Source organism: Channa argus, chromosome 21, assembly GCF_033026475.1.
Source record: "Channa argus isolate prfri chromosome 21, Channa argus male v1.0, whole genome shotgun sequence".
NCBI lineage: Eukaryota > Metazoa > Chordata > Actinopteri > Anabantiformes > Channidae > Channa > Channa argus.
In genome coordinates, this window is record NC_090217.1 from 11,833,157 (window position 1) to 11,853,469 (window position 20,313).

General features: G+C 38.5%; 1 protein-coding gene across 6 annotated transcripts in view; it reads left to right on the plus strand.

Moving 5' to 3' along the window:
• Positions 1-20,313, plus strand: part of dock4b (dedicator of cytokinesis 4b) — a 101,221-nt gene that overhangs the window by 72,462 nt on the left and 8,446 nt on the right. For 4 of the 6 annotated variants that reach the window (XM_067490144.1, XM_067490145.1, XM_067490147.1 and 1 more), the window contains exons 31-48: positions 458-606; positions 875-960; positions 2,236-2,262; positions 2,694-2,789; positions 2,900-2,960; positions 3,636-3,729; positions 5,034-5,182; positions 6,627-6,713; positions 6,892-6,996; positions 7,271-7,412; positions 8,878-9,044; positions 10,963-11,049; positions 13,208-13,384; positions 16,212-16,295; positions 16,579-16,698; positions 17,088-17,209; positions 18,187-18,298; positions 19,117-19,198. In XM_067490144.1, the coding sequence (XP_067346245.1) occupies positions 458-606; positions 875-960; positions 2,236-2,262; positions 2,694-2,789; positions 2,900-2,960; positions 3,636-3,729; positions 5,034-5,182; positions 6,627-6,713; positions 6,892-6,996; positions 7,271-7,412; positions 8,878-9,044; positions 10,963-11,049; positions 13,208-13,384; positions 16,212-16,295; positions 16,579-16,698; positions 17,088-17,209; positions 18,187-18,298; positions 19,117-19,198 (1,947 nt within the window). The remainder of the gene's footprint in view (positions 1-457; positions 607-874; positions 961-2,235; positions 2,263-2,693; positions 2,790-2,899; positions 2,961-3,635; positions 3,730-5,033; positions 5,183-6,626; positions 6,714-6,891; positions 6,997-7,270; positions 7,413-8,877; positions 9,045-10,962; positions 11,050-13,207; positions 13,385-16,211; positions 16,296-16,578; positions 16,699-17,087; positions 17,210-18,186; positions 18,299-19,116; positions 19,199-20,313) is intronic. The other 2 variants (XM_067490146.1, XM_067490150.1) reach the window with 1 other exon arrangement.

The window sequence follows — 20,313 nt, forward strand, 5'->3', positions numbered from 1 at the left end:
CTGCATGCCACAAACTGTCACTATGGCAACTAGCTGGATGCCTTACTCTGGTTTGTGTGGAAGCTTTTGTTCTGCTTTCATGGATTTATACATTTTATTCCCAAGTATAATTTGTATTATATGTGTATTTACCTATGCTTTTGCACATTGTAAAATGCATCTGAAATTACTTTTTTGGTTTTATATGATGTCAGCATAATTGGTGATGTCTCTACATGAAAGTAATGAATTTATATGAAGTGTGATTATTAGGTGTTTGGTGAAAATACTGCAGATTTGGTTAGAGAGCAATACAATCAAATGAATTTACCAGACATGCTTTTATTGTGTATTCCCTTTCCTACAGAAAGAAAGATTGCTTTCCTTCCTTCCAAATTGCCTCTGACATAGTCAATACACTGTGTTTAGGGCTAAAGTGAGAGCCTGGCCTCGGTTTTGACCTCTGTCTCTCCTTCAGGGGAACACAAGTTGAACTTCATTCCAGCGATGATTGGTCCATTCCTGGAGGTGACACTAGTGCCTCAGCCTGATCTGAGGAATGTCATGATCCCTATCTTCCATGACATGATGGACTGGGAGCAAAGACGGAGTGGCAATTTCAAACAGGTACACAGCTGTAACTCATATTCAATCACAAAATGAAATCAGCCTTTTGCTGAGAAAAATATTTAAAAAAGGTACCTCCTTTATCAAGGCAGAGTTAAATCATTCAACATGTCTGAAGCACGTTTTCCAGCATAATCTTGCATCAAACAACTGAGATAATATGATGTGATCATCACACTGTTCAGATTTTCAGCTCTAGCAAACCATTTCCATCAATAGCATTTGAACTGACAGCCTCTTTGAGATTAAAATGCGTTTCCCTTCACAGGTGGAGGCCAAACTGATCGACAAGCTTGACAGCCTGATGTCTGAGGGCAAAGGAGATGAAACCTACAGGGAGCTCTTCAATAGCATGTGAGTTAGAGAAAGGAGTAGATTAAGGAGTTTTGGAGATAAAGGGCATATAGCAGCTTACATACCTATACTTGCCCAAAACTCTTGGATTGAAAAGGAAAAAAGGGATGTGGTCTACAGGAAGAATGCAATTTAGCTCGTGGAGCCACTCAATAGCTCAGCCAGCTTAACACCACAACATAGGCATAAACACATTTAGTCAACACAGTCGCCAGCTCGGGATGCCAGGAAACTCCTGACAGACAAAATAGTTGTTAATTGAGTTCTTAATGATGTCACCCACACTCTTTAGGTAAATGCCTCTGTGGGTTGCAACTCACAGATTATCTGCAAGTGAAAGTATTCTGCTTACAAAGTTGAGCTTTAAACCCTGAAAGCCACAGAACACAGATAACACAGATCCTGCTCAGATAAACCCTCCTTTACCCACAGAAAAAGACTTCATTTAAGAATCAGTGCTTAGTAGCTTTTATTTGAAAGTGTTGGTATAGAGTAGATTGATTGAATAATTACAGGTAAGTGATCAATATTTAGCTGCAATCACCTTCATCTTCACTCACACTTCCTCTAAGGCCAGTCCACCCACCCTGTCCCTGTGTTTTCAGGTTTGCGCGCCTGCATGCTTAACCTGCGCTCGTGTGTGTGTGTGTGTCCGTGTGTATCTCTGCTTCTTTGTGGTTCTGTCCTCGGTCATATTACCATGTCCCTTCTAACTATACATTACTACTGTATATTTGGACTTGGAAAAACAAACTCCTACATTCCAACTTAATGTCTAAAAACATTATTTCATTAAATGAAGTCCTGGTTTTGATTCACATAAGCCGTACGTCTTTTCTAGTGTCTCATAAATGTGAATTAAACTAATTTTGAAGTATTTTTTCAAAATGCATTTGCTGTCCCTATGTCTTTCATAGTCAATCATTCTGTTTCCCTCTAAATGTATATGTAAAACATGAAAGGAAAATGTGTGATATCAATGCATATTATTAAAGCTATTCAACATACAGTAGATACTTATTGCAAAACTAATGTTTTTCTGCATTAGGAAACATTGTTAAATTACCAAATATGCAGTTTAAAGTATTTATACTATTTTTTTGATTTTAGCTTACTTTTTCTCTTTGCTTGCGTAATTAATTGTTTTTATTTAATTTCTTAATTTATTTTCCTCCTACTAACTCCACTAACCCCTAAACTAACCTGTGTGAGTGTGTGCTGGTATTAATCGTATTAATATTAATTTATTCCGCCTATGCTTCCCGTCTGGAGTAGAATTCCTCTGTTTGGTCCGTACCCTAGGTAAGACGTTCTCCTCTTTGTTCTCTCAGTGTCGTCTGTGTGAGGGGGGTACCGTGGGATCATTACCTTCTCCCAAAAGCCACCTTCAACATTTTGGCTGTGATGTGTTTGTCATATGCGATAAGCAGTTCGTTTAAAAAAAAAAAAATAGATGAAAAATAGTATGTAAATCAGCTATTTGGAAATTTTTAGTCACTTTGGTATTTTATTTTGGTAACTGCTACAGGCAGGCCAACAAGCATAGGTGACACTGGTATGACTGGTAATAATTTCCTCTTTGCTTCGCTTTGGTTTTTATTTTAAATTTTTTTGACCGTCTTGTTTTCCCCCACCCCTCACCGTCCATTTCCCATTTGCTCTGCTTTACCTCTGGTCTCTTTTGGTCTTTACATCTCTCTATCTCATTCTGTCTTTCTTCATTTTACCTCTAGCTTGCTGAAGAAAATTGAGAGAGAGACCTGGAGGGAGAGTGGGATCTCTCTTATCGCTACTGTCACTCGCTTAATGGAGAGATTGCTGGACTATAGGTGAGAATGAATGCATACACTTACATGTAGAAACACATCTTCATACAGTATCTGCTTTGTGCTATTTCATTCCAATCATATCCCTTCCATGTGTCTGTAATCTTTAAAAGGGATTGTATGAAGCTGGGAGAGGTGGATGGCAAAAAGATTGGGTGCACGGTCAGTTTACTGGTGAGTTACTCTTCTTTTCTGTGTCCATGTGACTTTCTTTCTGAAACCGGATCTTGAATTATTGACTTAATATATCCAAATCCACAGTGTGCTTCCACTGTATGAATAATTAAAAAAATTAATATGAATAATTTAGCGTCCATAGACAAAAATTCAAATTAAAAATTAAAAAGGTGGAAAAATGAAACCAATAAAATCTTGGGACACAAGGACTTAACAAACATCCCTTGCCAAGAGTTTGATCAAGAGATTGTCAGAAGATTGATACCAATGTCTGTTCAAGACAGCTCAGCTTAGGGAGAGATATTTATCATTACAAGCAAATAGAATAATAAAGCAGTACAAGTCTTGGAAATGTGTCTGCATTTTATTAATTGTTTTGTAGACGTATGGAATAATTAATAGATGCCTTTGAAACATTTGCTATTGCTTCATTATTTGTATATTTTTACCTGCTAGGTTTGTCTTACATAACTGTAGCCATCTAAAGAGAACCAGTGTGTGTAGGCAGATGGATCAGAAGTTACTTCTGATATTTTTTGTAGCTCACCATGTGATCTCTCTTTTAAATGTTTGACTTATTTTCATCTTCAGTCCCTGTATAATTTCTATAATCCTCCTAACTATGTCTTGTGTGTTTGTTTTTTTTTCTCATTTATTCACTGCTTCTGTCAGAACTTCTACAAAACAGAGTTGAATAAAGAGGAGATGTACATCCGCTACATTCACAAACTGTATGACCTGCACTTGAAAGCACAAAACTACACAGGTACCCCTGAAGGAATGACCCTAACATACGTGTGTGTGTATGTGTGTGTGTTACTCTGTGTGGGAGATGTGGTACATCATTGTGATTGTGCAAAACTTTGCATCTCCTTACTTTGAAAAGTACTTTTTCATCATCATAATATTCAATGCACATTCAGGTAGTATAACTGTTTCTTTATCATGCGAAGTTAAAAAACTGGTCCAGAGTGTATAAAAAGAAAGTAATAGTAGAATAATAACAATTATATCATTGCAATGATTTGCATCCTCTTTGTGAAATGTTCTCTACTACCTTTGCCCACTTTGCTTTTCTAACCTTGTTTTTAACCAAGTTTGTGCCAAGTCTAACAAAGTGCTTTGTTGTCTGCCATTTACAGACTCCAACAAATCTATCCAAACTTTTTCAATAACATTTAAGTCTGTACACTATCAAGGCCATACAAAAGCATTCACCTTATTTTTTAAAAAACATTTCTCAATTGACTTTGCTTTGTGGTTTGAATTGTTGTCTTGTTGAAGGATCCACTGCCTCTTCACTTCTAGCTTTGTTGATGGTACGAGGCTTTGCTTAAAAAATCTTCTGATATTGGGCTGCATTCATTCTTTCTTCCACTTTATGCAGACATATACCCACAAAGGATCAGCATCACACAGTGGCCTTTAATCCTCATTGGCAGAGATTTGTTTATTGCCACACATACATGCAACTAAATATTTCAACTTTGGCCTCATAAAACCAAATAATCTTGTTTCAACACTCATTAGGTTTGATCACATGTTCCTTAGCAGAGTCCAATTAATGTGTACGGTCTTCACATTTAGTACAGGTATCCCTAAACACTCAGCAAACTGCTTGAGATGTCCCCTGGAGATCTACCATTTGCAAGTTTAAAGTGCATGTCCAATTCAATACACCCGGCGCCACTCAAGCATTAAGTGTTGACAGTGTTTTTTTTTTGTTTTTAAAGATTAGACACTTTTTTTAATATTAAAGTTAATTACCCAGAGGACTTTTCAAAGGGGATGCAAACTTTGGTTCTAATTCAATTTTTATTGTTCACTATAATAGTTTTTATAAACTCTTTGACCATTTTCTAACTTCTGATGATGAAGGGACATTTCTACCATCTGAATGTCTCAACTAAATGTCCTCACTTTCATGTTTTTGTCCTTTCAGCACTTTACGTCTTTGTGTATTGTTCTGTACTGCTCCCATGAGTCATATCCTCAAATGTTTCTGAGTCCTATTTTCCTACACGTATATATAGTACCTTTACTGTTTGTCTAAATTTGTGTGTGTCACAGAGGCGTCATACACCCTGCTGCTGTATGATGAGTTATTGGAATGGTCAGACAGGCCTCTAAGAGAGTTTCTCAACTACCCCATGCAGAGCGAGTGGCAAAGAAAAGAATATCTACATCTAACGATCATCCAGAACTTCGACAGGGGGAAGGTGAACTTGAACACACACCTTATTTTCCACTGTCTTCTCCTGTACATTTGCATTATTTTCTGGACTTGACTGTCACAGAGATCCAAGACAGTTCTACTTGTCCGTTCTTTTGTAGCACAATGCACGGTTACATGGATGCAAACTTTATTTATAGAGAAGCTAAAAAAGATCATTAGAACACTATGTATGTTTTTTACATTACTAAAAGCTGTGCACCATCCTGCTATGAAAGATATGTTCAAATTTAAAGGTACTTTAAAGTACCTAAAGTTCAAGTTTAAAGGTACTTTTTGCCAAAGTTACACAAAACAGCAGGTCACCTAGTCATGCATATTCTAAAATGGTAAGCTAAAAATCACCTCTAATTTATGCCTGCCATTTCAAAAGAATAGATTTGATTATAATACATATAAAAACAACTCTTAAAAATGAACAGGTCAACTAAATTTCAGCTGCAGCAGTGCGTAACAGGAGAGAACTAGAATTCCATCTAATTTAGTGAATGTCACTTGGGGTTATATATATATATATATATATATATATATATATATATATATATATATATATATATATATATATATATATATATATATATATATATATATATATATATATATATATATATATATATATATATATATATATATATATATATATATATATATATATATAAATAAATAAAATATATATATATATATATATATATAAAATATATAAAATTTCTACCTGTCGTGAACTGTGACAGCAGCTCGAAGTAGCAACGTGACCTCCCTTTAATCAGATGGATTGCTGCAGCTGTAATTAAACCAGTATCCGTTTTATTGCACAATATCCTACATCATTCGTCAAAGAAAAGCAGGGACAGGTCGAGAGCAGCCAGTCTGACAGGTGAAGCATGGCATGCATTGGTTTTACTGGCTTTAGCAAAGAATGAACAAAGAGTCTGGCAGGTTAAACAAGCTTTAGAGACCACGCTTTGTTTTTGTCACTTAGGAAGTACTGTACACGTATTTCCACTCTTCTGATTTTATCTCTTTACCGCAACAAGACAAAAAACACTTAGGCATCATTGGAAAAAAATAACATAGCTGTATTGAATCATTAAAACTGCTCCCTTCATCACTTATAATGCAATATTCCTTCACATTCACGAGCAATGCCATCTGCCGGTACTGCCGCACAGGGATTACAAGGCAGCAGGAAAGGAAAGGTTTTGATTTAATTAGCAAGATGGCTGAGTGTTGCGTGTACCTGCATGAAAAAGTTAAATTTACTCCTTAAATTGTTGACTCAATACTGCCATCCAGTGTGTATTAGCAGCATTGCTACAGCGCAAGTTACTTAGTTCAGTAACTTTCAGTTCCTTTAAGGTTGTCCAATTAGAAGGTATGGGGTTAAATAAGAATGTGTTTTTTTTTGTTGTTGTTGTTTTTTATGTCTTCAGTGTTGGGAGAATGGTATCATCCTGTGCAGAGAACTAGCTGACCAGTATGAATCTTACTATGACTACAGAAACTTGAGCAAAATGAGGGTAAGTTGTTTCCTGAAAGACGATTAAAATTTTCTATGGCCATTTAATCCACTAATACATCAAAGATAAGCATGCTATTTATACTGTACAGCTATAAATGTATTAGTTTAATTCATATAACTGAGCTTTTTGTTACTTCAGTGTTTTTAAATTCTGTTTTCATTGTTTTCCTTGCAAGATGATGGAAGCCTCTCTCTATGACAAAATCATGGACCAGCAAAGACTAGAACCTGAATTCTTCAGAGTCGGCTTCTATGGAAAGAAATTTCCCTTCTTCCTTCGGGTAATTAAATCTTCATATTCCCTCTGTCACATGAATAGGAGGTTGAGTAATACTTTTCCCCTCTCCACAGAAGAAGGCGACTTGCAGGAAGAATTAACTTTTCTTATGTAAGACTCTGCCAGTGTGAAGTGACATTCCCCAGCTCTTACTGAATTCCAGTTAATGATGTAACAGGCCTTGTCCTTTGTGGAGTTTGCAGTTGAGGCTGCAGTTGCCATATGCAACCACTAGATGTCAAACTCAACCCACACTTTTGTTTGCTCCTCCTCTGCAGAATAAGGAGTTTGTGTGCCGTGGCCATGACTATGAGAGGCTTGAGGCTTTCCAGCAGCGGATGCTTAACGAGTTTCCCCACGCGATCGCCATGCAGCACGTCAACCAGCCAGACCAGACCATATACCAGGCAGATGCACAGTGTATCCTTTGGCACATAGAATGACACACATACAAAATTCAGCAGCATGGACACACATATCCATGCTGAGAAAATTCATTCAAATGGAAATTCATACAAATTGACAACAGCACGTTACACACGCAGAGATACTTACACTGTATGCTTTGTGTTCACATGCACACAGTTGCCTTTAATAAATCACACACTATCACACTGTACAAAGACTAAAAAAGTACTGTCAAACATACTTTGGATGTACATATGCCTAAACCCAAACAAAATTTCATTCTATCTTAATCAGTTTGCTTATTTAAACCTTTTTAAACAGATCTTTTTGCAAATGTAATCCAAATCTTTAAAACATTTCTTATTCTTATTCTTATTATTATTACGATGCCTTTACTGCAAGAACCTTTAAATGCAGCTGTCACTAGTTTAAGGACTGGTTTGCCATTGACTTAAAAATGCTGTGTACCTTAAAACATTACTGCAAATACAATACCAGTGCCACTATGCAAACATGTTTTTACAGTTTTAGATTTAATATTCTATTGGTGGATATTATAACCGAGCTTTATGGCACGACTTGCTGCTAAAACAACGCGAGCTACCCAGTAAAAACAAAACATCACTTTATGTAGACTTGCAGTGTTAATGAGACCCTGAATATATCCATACAATATAAAAGTTTGAAAATATTCACACTAATGTATAGGGGAAAAGTTGGCCTGTATAGAGGAAGAGACACGGCAAAGCACAGACCCAGTGGCACAATGACAAAAACAACGAAGACAGATGGAGGATAGAAAGACATGTTTGAGTTGTTCTGGTTGTCCTTTTCATAGTTCACTCGAGTGTATGTGATATTATTGCTGTATGTAAAGTATGTCCCTACTAAAAAAGACAGAGGTTCTCTGAATAAATTAGCACCCCAATAATTTATGTATATAAATATTAGCTGTGTTGACTCATATTTCTCTGATGAAGTGCTTTCTGATATCTGTTAAGACGGGATCATATATGAAAAACCTGACTTTCTTTCTTATTTGTTTCTCCGTTATGTTCGCATGTTTCTGTCCTCCGTGTTCTGAGCACAGCAGCTGTGTACAACAATGTGCGTGGTGTGTGCATCCTTCTGTTTGTTGATGTTAATGTTTGTGTGTGAAGTTGGCAGAAACTAGAGTAGTTGATGTTTTTTTACCATTTGTTTTCTAGATGCTTGGTATTTTGAGGCATCTGTGGTTATTTTCCAGGTATTGTTTTCCCATGCTAGGGAATTGGCGGGGTATTATTTCCATGGGGATGTAAATAAAGGTGCGTCTTGGCTTGGCTTGAGGAGTTTGCAGGAAAGTTGCGTTTACCTCCTGTCTGTGTGAATTTGCTAGTTTCCACGTTCTTTCAGGTCACTAAAGAACCCGTTTTCATCTGCAACGCTCACTCTCACCACTTTCTCTTGCGCTTTCCTTAACTTGTGGTGCAACTAGACCTGCAGATTTACGCTGTAACCCCCATCCCAGAGAGTCAGGATGTGCTACAGAGAGATGGAGTGCCTGACAACATCAAAAGCTTCTACAAGTTCAATCACATCTGGAGGTTCAGATATGACCGGCCCTTTCACAAGGGAACCAAAGACAAGGAGAATGAGTTCAAGGTACGGAGGAAGAAAGTGAGATTCACTAGAAAGAGAGGTGAATTTAGACAGCCACTCACATGAAAGACAGCTTGTAGACACATCCACACATACATGCAACGAGGACAGTCTCAGGTAGACATTTCTCTCACTCTGTGAGTTTTTCACTCCACGGAAATTGTCCATTTTGTTTGAGATATGATGACTTACACCTGGAGTAGCTGCAAAATGTCTTGCAGCTAAATTTTTCACAACTTTAAATTATTTGTGCATTACAATTATTATGTTTTCAAACAGGCTGAATTCTTAACCCTGTTCATTGGTTCTAGGTCTGTGTAGGCAGTAAGAGTTTGCACCTGCACCCAGGTATTATTCTATGTATTCATCATCACGCCTGTATCACTAACTATACCCAAAAACTTTATACAGCTTAGTCGAAAGCATTTATAGTGCCACATGTGTAGAATCAGACCTTTGCTCACACTTTAAACACCGCAGAGACCTTCCTTTATATTACACTCAGATATTCAGAATTAATACATGTATACACTCACACACGCTCCACACAGTTATTTGACCCTGAATCTTTGGCAGAATTCCATCATGATGTCACATTTCCATCAGATGTCTCAGACCCTCAGGTGAAAAAAGATGAATGATAAAGCTTCATATGTTGATACGAATCTTAAGCAGCCAAGATATAAAATCTCTCACAGTGTGGAAGTAAAAAAGAACCTGTTTCCAAAATTGAAGATGTTTTTATCTGCAAAATGTTTGCAGAAAGGTCAAGACTTATCTTTTTGTCAAATTTTCCTTTCAACTTTCTACTTTTAACTGTAATACAAGTTTGTTTTTTTTTCAAGTGGTGTTCAGGTGGGCTTCTTGGCCTTAAAAAGCATGAAATCAATAAAGGGCAGAAGGGTTCTGTAGTGAGACGGAAGACCCTTCTTCAACACGAGGACAATGGATCGATACCACTTGTCAGCTTTCATCCGCTCTGTTGGAGTGTCCTTGAGCAAGACACTGGATTCAGAACTTAAAATAATTGAATCTAGTATCAGCACCTTGATTTTCATCTGCTTGTCAAGGTGGACAAGAAGAAAACAAATGTCCATATAGTGATTCTTCACATTTTTTACCATATTTGTGTAATTTTGAACAAAACTAAATGATAATAGTAAACGTTTGGGTTTGATTGAAGTGAATCATGAGTTGATTGACATAAAACAACTATTTTGATAATCCTTTAATTCAAAACGTCACTGTTCCACATCCCAGATTCTTAATTGTGCGAAATTTGTTACGGTAGTAAAATGATGACCTTCACTAATTGGATGACATCAAAACAATATTAGCCGATTGATTATTAATAAAAATAATTGTAACTGCTGAATGTCGTTAATATTAATATTAATATTTCTTAACCTTTGAAAGCCAAGAAATTAAATTTAAAAATATTGTTTGAGTCCAATTAACAGATTTTTGCATCATAAACACACTAAACCTTTGACTGATAAAAAGTGCTGTTCATTATTTCTTTTTTGTGAAATCAAATATTACAGCAATGTTTACAACAAACAAAGTGAATGTTACAGTAGATGCTTCTCTATACTTATGGTAATCTGTTACGGTAATTTCCTGCAGTTTACATGCTGTCAGAATGACCTTGTGGGATGTTGGCAAATTGACAAGCATGCTGGTTACATGGTGGAACATGAAAGATGATGGGAGATATAATATATGACATCTGACCTAAACCGAAAAGTGGGTGTTTGGCAGTACAATAGGTGCACTTAGCATGTTTTCTTCAAATGGTGTATCTTGGATTAAATTGTAAAGTGCATTTATAGATCAAAGAGAAGTGGCAGTGTTTTTCTTTTCTTTTAATGCAAATGCAGAATTCAGCAAATAATCATAAGTGAATCATGTGTTCATGCAGAGCCTGTGGGTGGAGAGGACAACCCTGACTCTAGTCCAGAGTCTTCCAGGCATTTCTCGCTGGTTTGAGGTGGAGAAGAGAGAGTTGGTGAGTGCGACCACCTTTGAGGAACAGAGGCGATCTCACACAAACACCACATTTTCCATTTTCATTTTTCAGCATGTACTGCCAGCCAGTACTCAAGCATTGATCCAGGTCATGACATTGAACAACTAAAAATGACCTATGTCATGAGTTTGGGGCTATTGGACACATTTTATTTGTGGGTTGTGGTTAAGATAAAATTGCTTTTCTGTGATTACCAACATCCGCAGTTCTTTTGAAACGGGATTTACTATTGGGAGTTTATTCCAATATTTACTTTTGTTTTTAGCTGTGGAATCACTATAATATTTGAGTCCGTTCCCACACTGAGTTACGCGTAAATCCCCTGAAGCTTTTCATCTTGGATCTCCGCACTCAGATCTCTAAGGAGTGGGAGGATTTTAAATGCTGTTTTGTCCAGCGTATGCAAAACATAACACATTGTCTGTCTCTGTTGGTCTAACCGCATGTTCTTTAGTGCATAGCGTGGTGTGAAATTGTGGATTGTGAATGCAGTGTTATTCAGTGGTGGTTAGGCAAGGCTTTAGCATATAAAATACAGAATTGGCAAAAGCAAGAGGATTAAGCTTTGTGTTTGAGGTAGAAAGAGAAATGGAGAAGAAGAAATGCAGGATAAAGTGAAAAAGACTTTTGTTGATGTGTATACATAAAATAAACCTATATTATAATCATGTTCAAAAAGTTGCAAAACGACAACCTCCACAGTATGAGCAGATATCACAGATATCATCAAAACTGTAAAAACTTTTTTTTAGCAGCAGAGATGTTTTTAATACATGGAAGACAGAGTTAAATTAATACCATATAGTCTACGTGTACTCCGTGAACTAAAACCATAAAGCGCAAATAAATAATTATGGAAGTTGCCCTCTAAAGAGCTGGTACGATAGAAAAAAAATGATCTCTGAGGTGGATTAATTCCCTAAGCACTGAAATCTCCCTTGTTAATTTTAAATGCTTTTTTTTTTTAATCTACTTTTGGGAAGGTCAATGGTGTTGAAACTGCTGCCAAGCATCAAACTGGTGATATTTCCACCACATCCAGGATGAAAATCCACTTACAAATTGTCTGATTGTATCTCTACATTTCCAGCAGCCGCTATTAACTGCGTTTACGTAGGCTTAAGTAACCAGGTTACTCAGAGAAATCAGCTTTTTGGGGTAATCAGGCAACGATGTTTACATGCACTTAAGAAACCTGGTTACTGGAAATCCACATACTCATGCAGCAGAAGAGTAACCTGATTTCTCCTTCACCTCTGTCTTTTTTTTTCTAAGCATGGCTAACATGTTTTTTTGAGTGACAGTTAACATTACTTCCCGACTTCTATGTATACATTTCTTTTTCCGCTGTGTCACAGCAAAGTGCAAGAGGAGAGAAGAGAGAGACACCCAGCTGATTCACAGCACAAATGTGTCTGAACTAAAAAAAAGAAAAGTAAAATCTGTGAGAGAAGGGGACTCATTTAGACATTGATGAAGCAATGTTTGCTAGTCAAGATTTCTGTTGGATTTTAGATGGAATTTGTTTTAAATGCAAGGTGGCATTGTTCCATTAATGAGCTCTCCTTCTACTAAGCTGCTTGTTCCTGTCTGCAGCCTTTGGTTATGCACATGCGCTGTTGGAGAAAGCTCATTATATACCTGGTAAACAAATACAGGGCAGACAAATCAACTTTCTCCAGGAGAAATCTACCTGGCCAAATCAGGTTTCCCTCATTTCCAAACCCAACTAGCTTTCTTGCTTACGTGCGGGTTAAGAAATCAGCTCTTCTGACAAAGTCTGCAACTGGGTTACTTCAATCTATGTAAACACACTAATTATCAACCTAAGATAATCTATTCATTTGGTTGTGTTCCTACTGGAGAAAATGGAGGCCACACCTCCAGCCAATCCAGGTAGGGGCTCAGGAGTAATGCCAGTGCTATGTCAATAGCTTCCAAATGAACTGGGGGAATCTGGGTTGTTGGTAAAGATGGATTTAAAGAAAATGTGGGGTTATTAAAATGTCATACATATGTTTCAAATACACAGTATTTATGACAAATAGTTTAAGAGAGCCATAATAACAACCTTTCATGCTGCAGAAGAAGGAACCTCTGAAAACATTCACATTTTCTACAACCTTACTCTTTTTAGGTGGAGGTGAGCCCTCTGGAAAACGCCATCGAGGTCATCGAGAACAAGAACTTACAATTACGCACTCTGATAACCCAGTGTCAAAGCCGGCAGATGCAGAACATCAACCCCCTCACCATGTGCCTCAATGGGGTTATCGACGCCGCTGTCAATGGGGGCTTGGCCCGCTACCAAGAGGTATGGATGGATAGATGGAGGATGTGGTTGGAGAGTTTTAGAGACTGAGACAGGAAAGAGGAGTGATGACATATGAATGGCCTAATGATGCATGAAGGTGGATTTAGTGGAGAGATGTATAGACAGAGAACATTTTGCTGAGGGAGGAGCAGATGAACAGATGGATGGATGAATGGATGGATGCATGAATGGCTGGGTAAGGGTTTGACCGATTGGTTAGATGAGTGGAGAGCAGCAGGCGATAGGAGTGGAAAAATGAGATGGATGATGAAGTAACACTGAGTGGATGGATAGGGGGGATTTGGTCAATGGGTGAATAGATAGAAGGATGGACGTGAGGATAAAGGAAGGTCAGGTCAAAAAATGGCTGCTACAGGAATGAAAGGAAAGAATAGAGAGATGGATGACTAATAATGGCTTAATGAATGGGATGGGAGTGTTTATGCAGCTGCTGTTATACAGTGAAGTGGTAACAGATGCACAGATTAGTCGAAAAAAACCTCTAGACTAGGCAATCTCACTGACAGACATGGGCATTAACTACCATTTTAAAAGCTTCTCGACAAGGAACAATGACAGGACAACACTGCAGTACAATTACTTAACCGGGAGTTGCAGACTTAAAGAGAAAAACAACTAAATGTGTACTAAATGTGAAGAATATCCTTTTATTTTTAAATTCTCAACAAAATGTATGAACTCAGTACCTTGCTCTGTGTCGCATAGCAACTGCCCTTTTCCACTGGGAGCATGTATGTGGGGGTGCATGTTCCTGTTTCTGCTCTTATATGTGTTTGTGTGGATATAGTATACTGTTTGCCCATGTGTGTTTGTGTGTTTGTGTGGGTTTGCGAGTGAATAGTGGGCTTGTGCAGAAGAGCATGTCTCTGTGTAGAAGCAGCCTATTAAGGTTACTTGAGAGAACCACAAAGGCAACGGTCGCTCAAGTGTTTTTCACCTTAACAGCTGTTACTTTGTTAGCTGAATGATTTTTATCTCCCAATTTACTGTAATCATAAAGCGATTCTTTACGCCCACAACTACACCTTTGGTATGATCCTATTTTTCTATGCATGTGAATGCATAAGTGACATGGTTGTGGGTAAAAATTGACCCCCTTTCCTTTTACCGATTCTTATTTGCATTTTGACATGTGTCACTTCTTTAGCAATGCAGATGGTTCATTTTTCTCTGCAGACTTTGGCATGCAGTGCCCCGCGGAAAGCATCTAGAAATCTATTAATTTCCCTGCATAATGCCGATTGACAGCTGTGGAGGTTTGGTTTGCTACAAATGAAGGAGAAATTGTCATTATTAATATTCTGATTTATTGCTTTGGTTTGAGTTGAAACCCTTGAGGAGGAATGCTGTCTGATTTATTTCCCCTCCCCTCAGCATTCCAGCTCTAATTGGACTTTTTTTTTAATGATTAACTGAGCCACTCCATGGCGACGTCTCATTTCCCGCAGCCTGACGAGAAATTTCCATCAGTTGTAGAAAATTATTGATTATTTTTGCTGCCTTTTTTGAAGGTCATTGGAGGAAATTTCCTGCTGAAACACAGCACTTCCCTTTAGAAGTACTAAGTTGGCAAAAGCGCTAGATATTTATCCAAAGTTATATGTTATGTTACTCTAATAAAATAATTACAACTTTGTGTCCTAGCTTGCTTGGGTTTAATAAGAGAGGAATTCAATATTATGTACAGTGTGTACTAATACCCTGACCCATGTGCAGTACACAGTGGCCCCATATGCATCACACCACAGTAAACAGTACTGTGTGTTCTCACACCAGTCGAATATGGCCAGAAGTTTTTCTCACGCTGACTCTAAACACTACACTAACACTAAAACCATTAGGGAATATTATTGTTGCGGCTGATTTATATACATGAAATAATAATTAAATAATAATAATAATACTTTAATTGAGCTTTAATATTCTACAGTTGTATGCATTTATCAAACTTGATCTAGATGTGCTTTGTGTGAGCAGACCCTCACATGTTTGAAGCAGCACTGAACATCTTTTCTCTTCCACTGTCATCTGGGTCTGTCTCTTTGGAGATAGACAGCTGTGTCCTTGGGTGCTGATCTTTTTTGTGTGTCGTCCCCTTTACCTTTCAGTCTTTTTTTTGTGTGTGTTTCCTTCTGTGGCAGATTTGAAAGCAGATTGTGAGCAGTCTTTTATTGGTTTGTCGTCTCTCCTCATTCTGCAATCCCCTGCACATTGAAAAGGTTTTTCCATAATGTGTAGACAAATCAGAAGTGTTGTGGAGGAATTGTAAACAGCGAGGACTTGACATTTAACGTATGAATGAAACAAACCTTTGTCATCATTCAAAGGAGACCAGGGCGTTTTTTTTTATCTCGTCTGTTTCTGCTTTGAGTCTCCTTTTTGGAGTAAACATTTGGGAAAGAGGCCTTAGTCTGTAGTCTTTGCTATAATCAAGACGTATGATTGTTCTGATGATACAAAGCTTTCACAGTCTGAGACCAAATGACTTCCAAATCAAAGTGAATTCACACAGTCTTCTATTTTTAGCTTCCTGAACGTATTAATATCACAACACAAAATCTCTGACAGGAGTATTTTACCCCATTTGAACTGGATGTGAGTTTACTCGTTTTTTTTTATTTCCTTAGTTTGTTTGTGAATGTTTTTTAAGGATTCAATAACGAAAAAAAAAAAAACTTTGGACATTAATTTACCGTGTCAGGCCAGCAGGGATTTAGGTAACACTTACGGTGCAAAAAAAAAAAGCCCTTTTGCTTCAGCTCCTGGTGTGAGCATAACAGATGTTCTGCATTTTATCTTCACAAAGGCCTTTTTCGTGAAGGACTACATTATGAATCACCCCGAGGATGGCGAGAAGATCGGGCGACTGAGAGAACTCATGTTTGAACAGGTTTGTAAAAAGATTTAAGTATTGCATCATTGCTATTAAGATGAGTGTTTGTTGTTGTTTCAACATTAACATACATTACAAAACATATAGCAAAAAAGCAATTGTGTCAAGTGGTATATTTATTTAGGCACATTAGTAACAATTGAGCAAATATTTTAAAATGTACTCGTATGGAGTAATGGGAATGAATATGTATTTCATTTTGATTTAGTTGCTCTCCACAGTTGTTCTCAGTATTGTTTGTTTTAATATCCTGTGATGATAACCAGCTTTGATCTCACAGGCTCATATTCTGGAGTATGGCCTTGCTGTGCACGAGAAGTTCGTTCCCCAGGACATGAGGCCTCTCCATAAGAAGTTAGTGGACCAGTTTCATCTGATGAAGTCCAGTCTCGGCATACAGGTGAGCCAGGAGACTAGGTATAGTATACTGCAGTACATCTTAAAGGATGCATTTTAAGGACAAATATCAAAGTAGACAGAATTAATATTTGTTAATGACAGTAGATCACATGTAAAGACGATTAAAACAATCCCACTTGTGTAACATCATTTTCCTCAAATCATTAACTGAAGTATTTTATGCAACTGCACTGTATGACAATAGAAACCAACTGCTGTGTTTAGGGACTTCTCGCTGAATGACCCCCTAAGTTCTCCGAGGCGAAACGCACCCCTCATTAAGCACACTTCCTTCATCTACATTTGTGTGTGTTTATTTTACATACCTCACGCTGGCACACAGAAGCATTTATTAATGTGAACTTCCTCTTCTCCTGTTTAAAACCCCAGGAGTTTCCTGCTTATGTGCGTGCCAGCCCGGTCCACTTCACCAATGGAAGCCCACGACCATGTAGAAACTCTGTGCCCAACATCATTAGCCCAGATGGTGGCAGAGGGGTTTCCAGGCGGAGGTGACAAACATTTTTATCAATCTCTATGTCTCTCTTCAGTGGCTGGTAGAATAATTATGGAAAGAAAACATCTTGCTTTTTAATGTCAATCACTGTTGTATGTACATGAGTTTTTAAAAGCACCCAAAAAGGCCTTTTTTCCATCAGTCTCCAGATGTATTTTAAAGACCCGCTTTACATTTTCTTACCCTCTTGTTGCCTCTCTTGATGTGCCGTCCTTCACTGTATACCATTCTTCCTCTTACCACTTTCATTCTTTTACTTTTTTGTGTCCCCACCTCACCTCGAACATCACGCTCTATGCTTTTGCTCTCCCCTACCTTCTGTTCTTCTGTTCGGCGTGGCTCCATCTGGGCACACACTAGGTGGGGGCGGCCGACTGGCACCCACGGGGATATTTCTGTGTGGCTGCTGCCGGGCCAGCAGGCAGACTGTGCGCGTGTCTGTGTGGGCGCGCGTGTGTTTTGATGTGTTCAGTGACCCTGCCACTCTGTGTACCTGCGACATTCTGCGTCCACAGTCTGATCCCAGGAAGCACAGCCACACAGAACCATAAAGACACACACACATCACTTCAGTCTCCCTGTGACATTTCACGTTTTGGTTATTCAGTTTCCTATTTTTGGATTTTTTGTTTGACAACACAAGACCAGGTTAGCTTCTGCTTTAACCTTCTTTAAAACCTCATTTTGCTTGTTCTTTAACCTTTCTTTTGCACTTTAGTGTTTTGGTAGACAAATACTTGATGGAATCCTGTGATTGCTGCATCGATTATCTTTGTCTAATCTCCCCATTTGTCTCTCCCTTTCACTTTCTCCTTCCCTGCCTGTCTCTTTTGCTGCCTTCTGTTGTACATGCTGGATGTTTGGTGAGTAAAATCTATTTTAAATGAAACATAATAACAAAATCTATCTCCATTTAGTGCAAGTCATCATGACCATCTCACTCTGTTTGTCTCTCACGTTCAGGCTCCTCAGCTACCCTGCAGTGAACCGCTACTCCTCGTCCTCTCTGTCATCTCAAGCCTCCAATGAAGTTAGTAATATCACAGGGCAGTCGGAGAGCTCGGATGAAGTCTTCAACATGCAGGTAATCTTTCATACACAGAAACATCCAGCCTCCTTTGCCCTCCCCACTCCCTCACAAAGGCTCTTAAGTAGTAGATAGAGTTCACATCCCAACATTTGTCCTCCTGCTTCCCACAGAGATCACTTCCAATGCTTTTTAATCCCCTTCACTCTGTTCTCCCCTTATTTCTTTTCTCCTCTGACCTTTTCTTTCCATCTTTCTCTCTGCTTGTTCAGAGCTTTGTCTGGCCAAGCAAATTGTCATGATTATATCAAATAAGGACACAGTGCTTTGTGTGGTCCATCCAGGAGCCCACTGGAGTTGGGCAGTTATCTAAACTAGATTTGGCCAATTCAGAAAGCTGCCGACAACTCCTGGCAAGCTGTTTGCGGCACCTGGCAGGCTTGAAGCAACAAAGGCAGAGGAACACATAAGAGGAAAAAAAGCTGTTGTCAGAGATTGGACTGAAACCATTAGGATATTATATTGAGCATCATCCCCTTTTTTTCTATACATCCAGTATAATTTACTGAAAGGTAATCATGAAGATGTAAAATGTACAGTGAGCCCTCAGTTTCTTAACTCAGAAAGCTTTCAAAGCAAAGAATAAATGTCCTACTTTGATAAGCACACTGATTTAAAAAACCTAAGGTGTCATCCATAGTGGCATTAACTTATTGTAATAAAAGACTGCATTCCAAAGCTGTAGGCTTGGTGAGTTTTACCATAATGTGGTATAACCCAAGCTAATACATCTGTATGCTGTATAAAATGTTAATTAATGTTTTATACTCAGGTGATGATGAAGCAACTGTTTTTGTTTTCTCTCCCATCCCCAGCCCAGTCCGTCTACCTCGAGCCTCAGCTCCAACCACTCTGCCTCACCCAACGTCACCAGCTCTGCCCCCTCCAGCGCCAGAGGTGAGACTGGCCCATCAGAAAACTAATTCACAGTGATTTTTGCTGTAAGCTGTTAGCAGACATTTCAATCTAGCGTGGCTCATACAGAGAATTCAGCCGGACATGCAGAAACACAGGGACTAAACCTTTGATCTTTCGGTTACATGATGTTCTCTCAAACCACTATAGTCCCTTGTCCTGTGAGTCTTGCAAGGTTGAACGACAGCTAGGGGATACACGTAGAAAAGGTAGAAAGAACAAAAAAGGAGAATAATGAGAAAAGAGGCTTGAATGAAAAGTTAGAGTCTGGAAAATAGAATACAAAATGAGCTGAGATGAAAAATGAAATAGGCTGAGACGTGGAGGCAAATGCAGTTAAAAGAAACATGGAGCCAGTGAGAATGCAAGACAGAGAATAAGATGATTAGAGCTCACTGAAATATCCCTTTTGGACCTCGACACAGTATCCAGTTTAGGCCAGCTTCAGTCATTCCAGGGTCCTCTACAGTGGAGTGGAAGTATAAAATGCATTCTGTCTACCCATTTATCTCACTATGTCCAAATGTGCAAACGTGTTTCTGCATGAATCACATCAAAAAAAGTAAAAATATATGGAGAAGTTGCATATACTCCCCCTTGGCAAGCTGTTGGCAGCAATTGCCACCCTTATAAAAGTGGCGTCTGTGTCTACCCATAAAGCATTTAAAGAATTATTGCTAGTGTGGTCTTATCTGAATGGGAGCCAGTGATGGGTATCTCATCCTCATATGATAGCTTTCCAAGTGCTATCACATTCATTAATGGATTAGGATCTCTACAGCAACTAACGGCAGATGAGGGAAAGTGCTGTGGAAATGGTGCGAGTGAGTATTTGTGTGTGTGTTTGTGTGAAGAGAGGGATCATTTCTGTTTATCTCTTGGTGTGGGACATATGTTTCCGTGTCAAGGTTTAGCGCATGTTTCTGTCAGTTGTGATTGTCCAGTCTTACAGAGGAGGTGAGGAGTGTGTGTGTGTGTGTGTGTCTGTGTCGGTGTGTGGGAGGGGTGTCGGCCATTTATCATGTTGTGGAGCAAGGGAGCCTGAAAGAATGGCAAGCTTGGAGAAAGAAGGAGAGATTGGCCTTTCCTGATTGCCA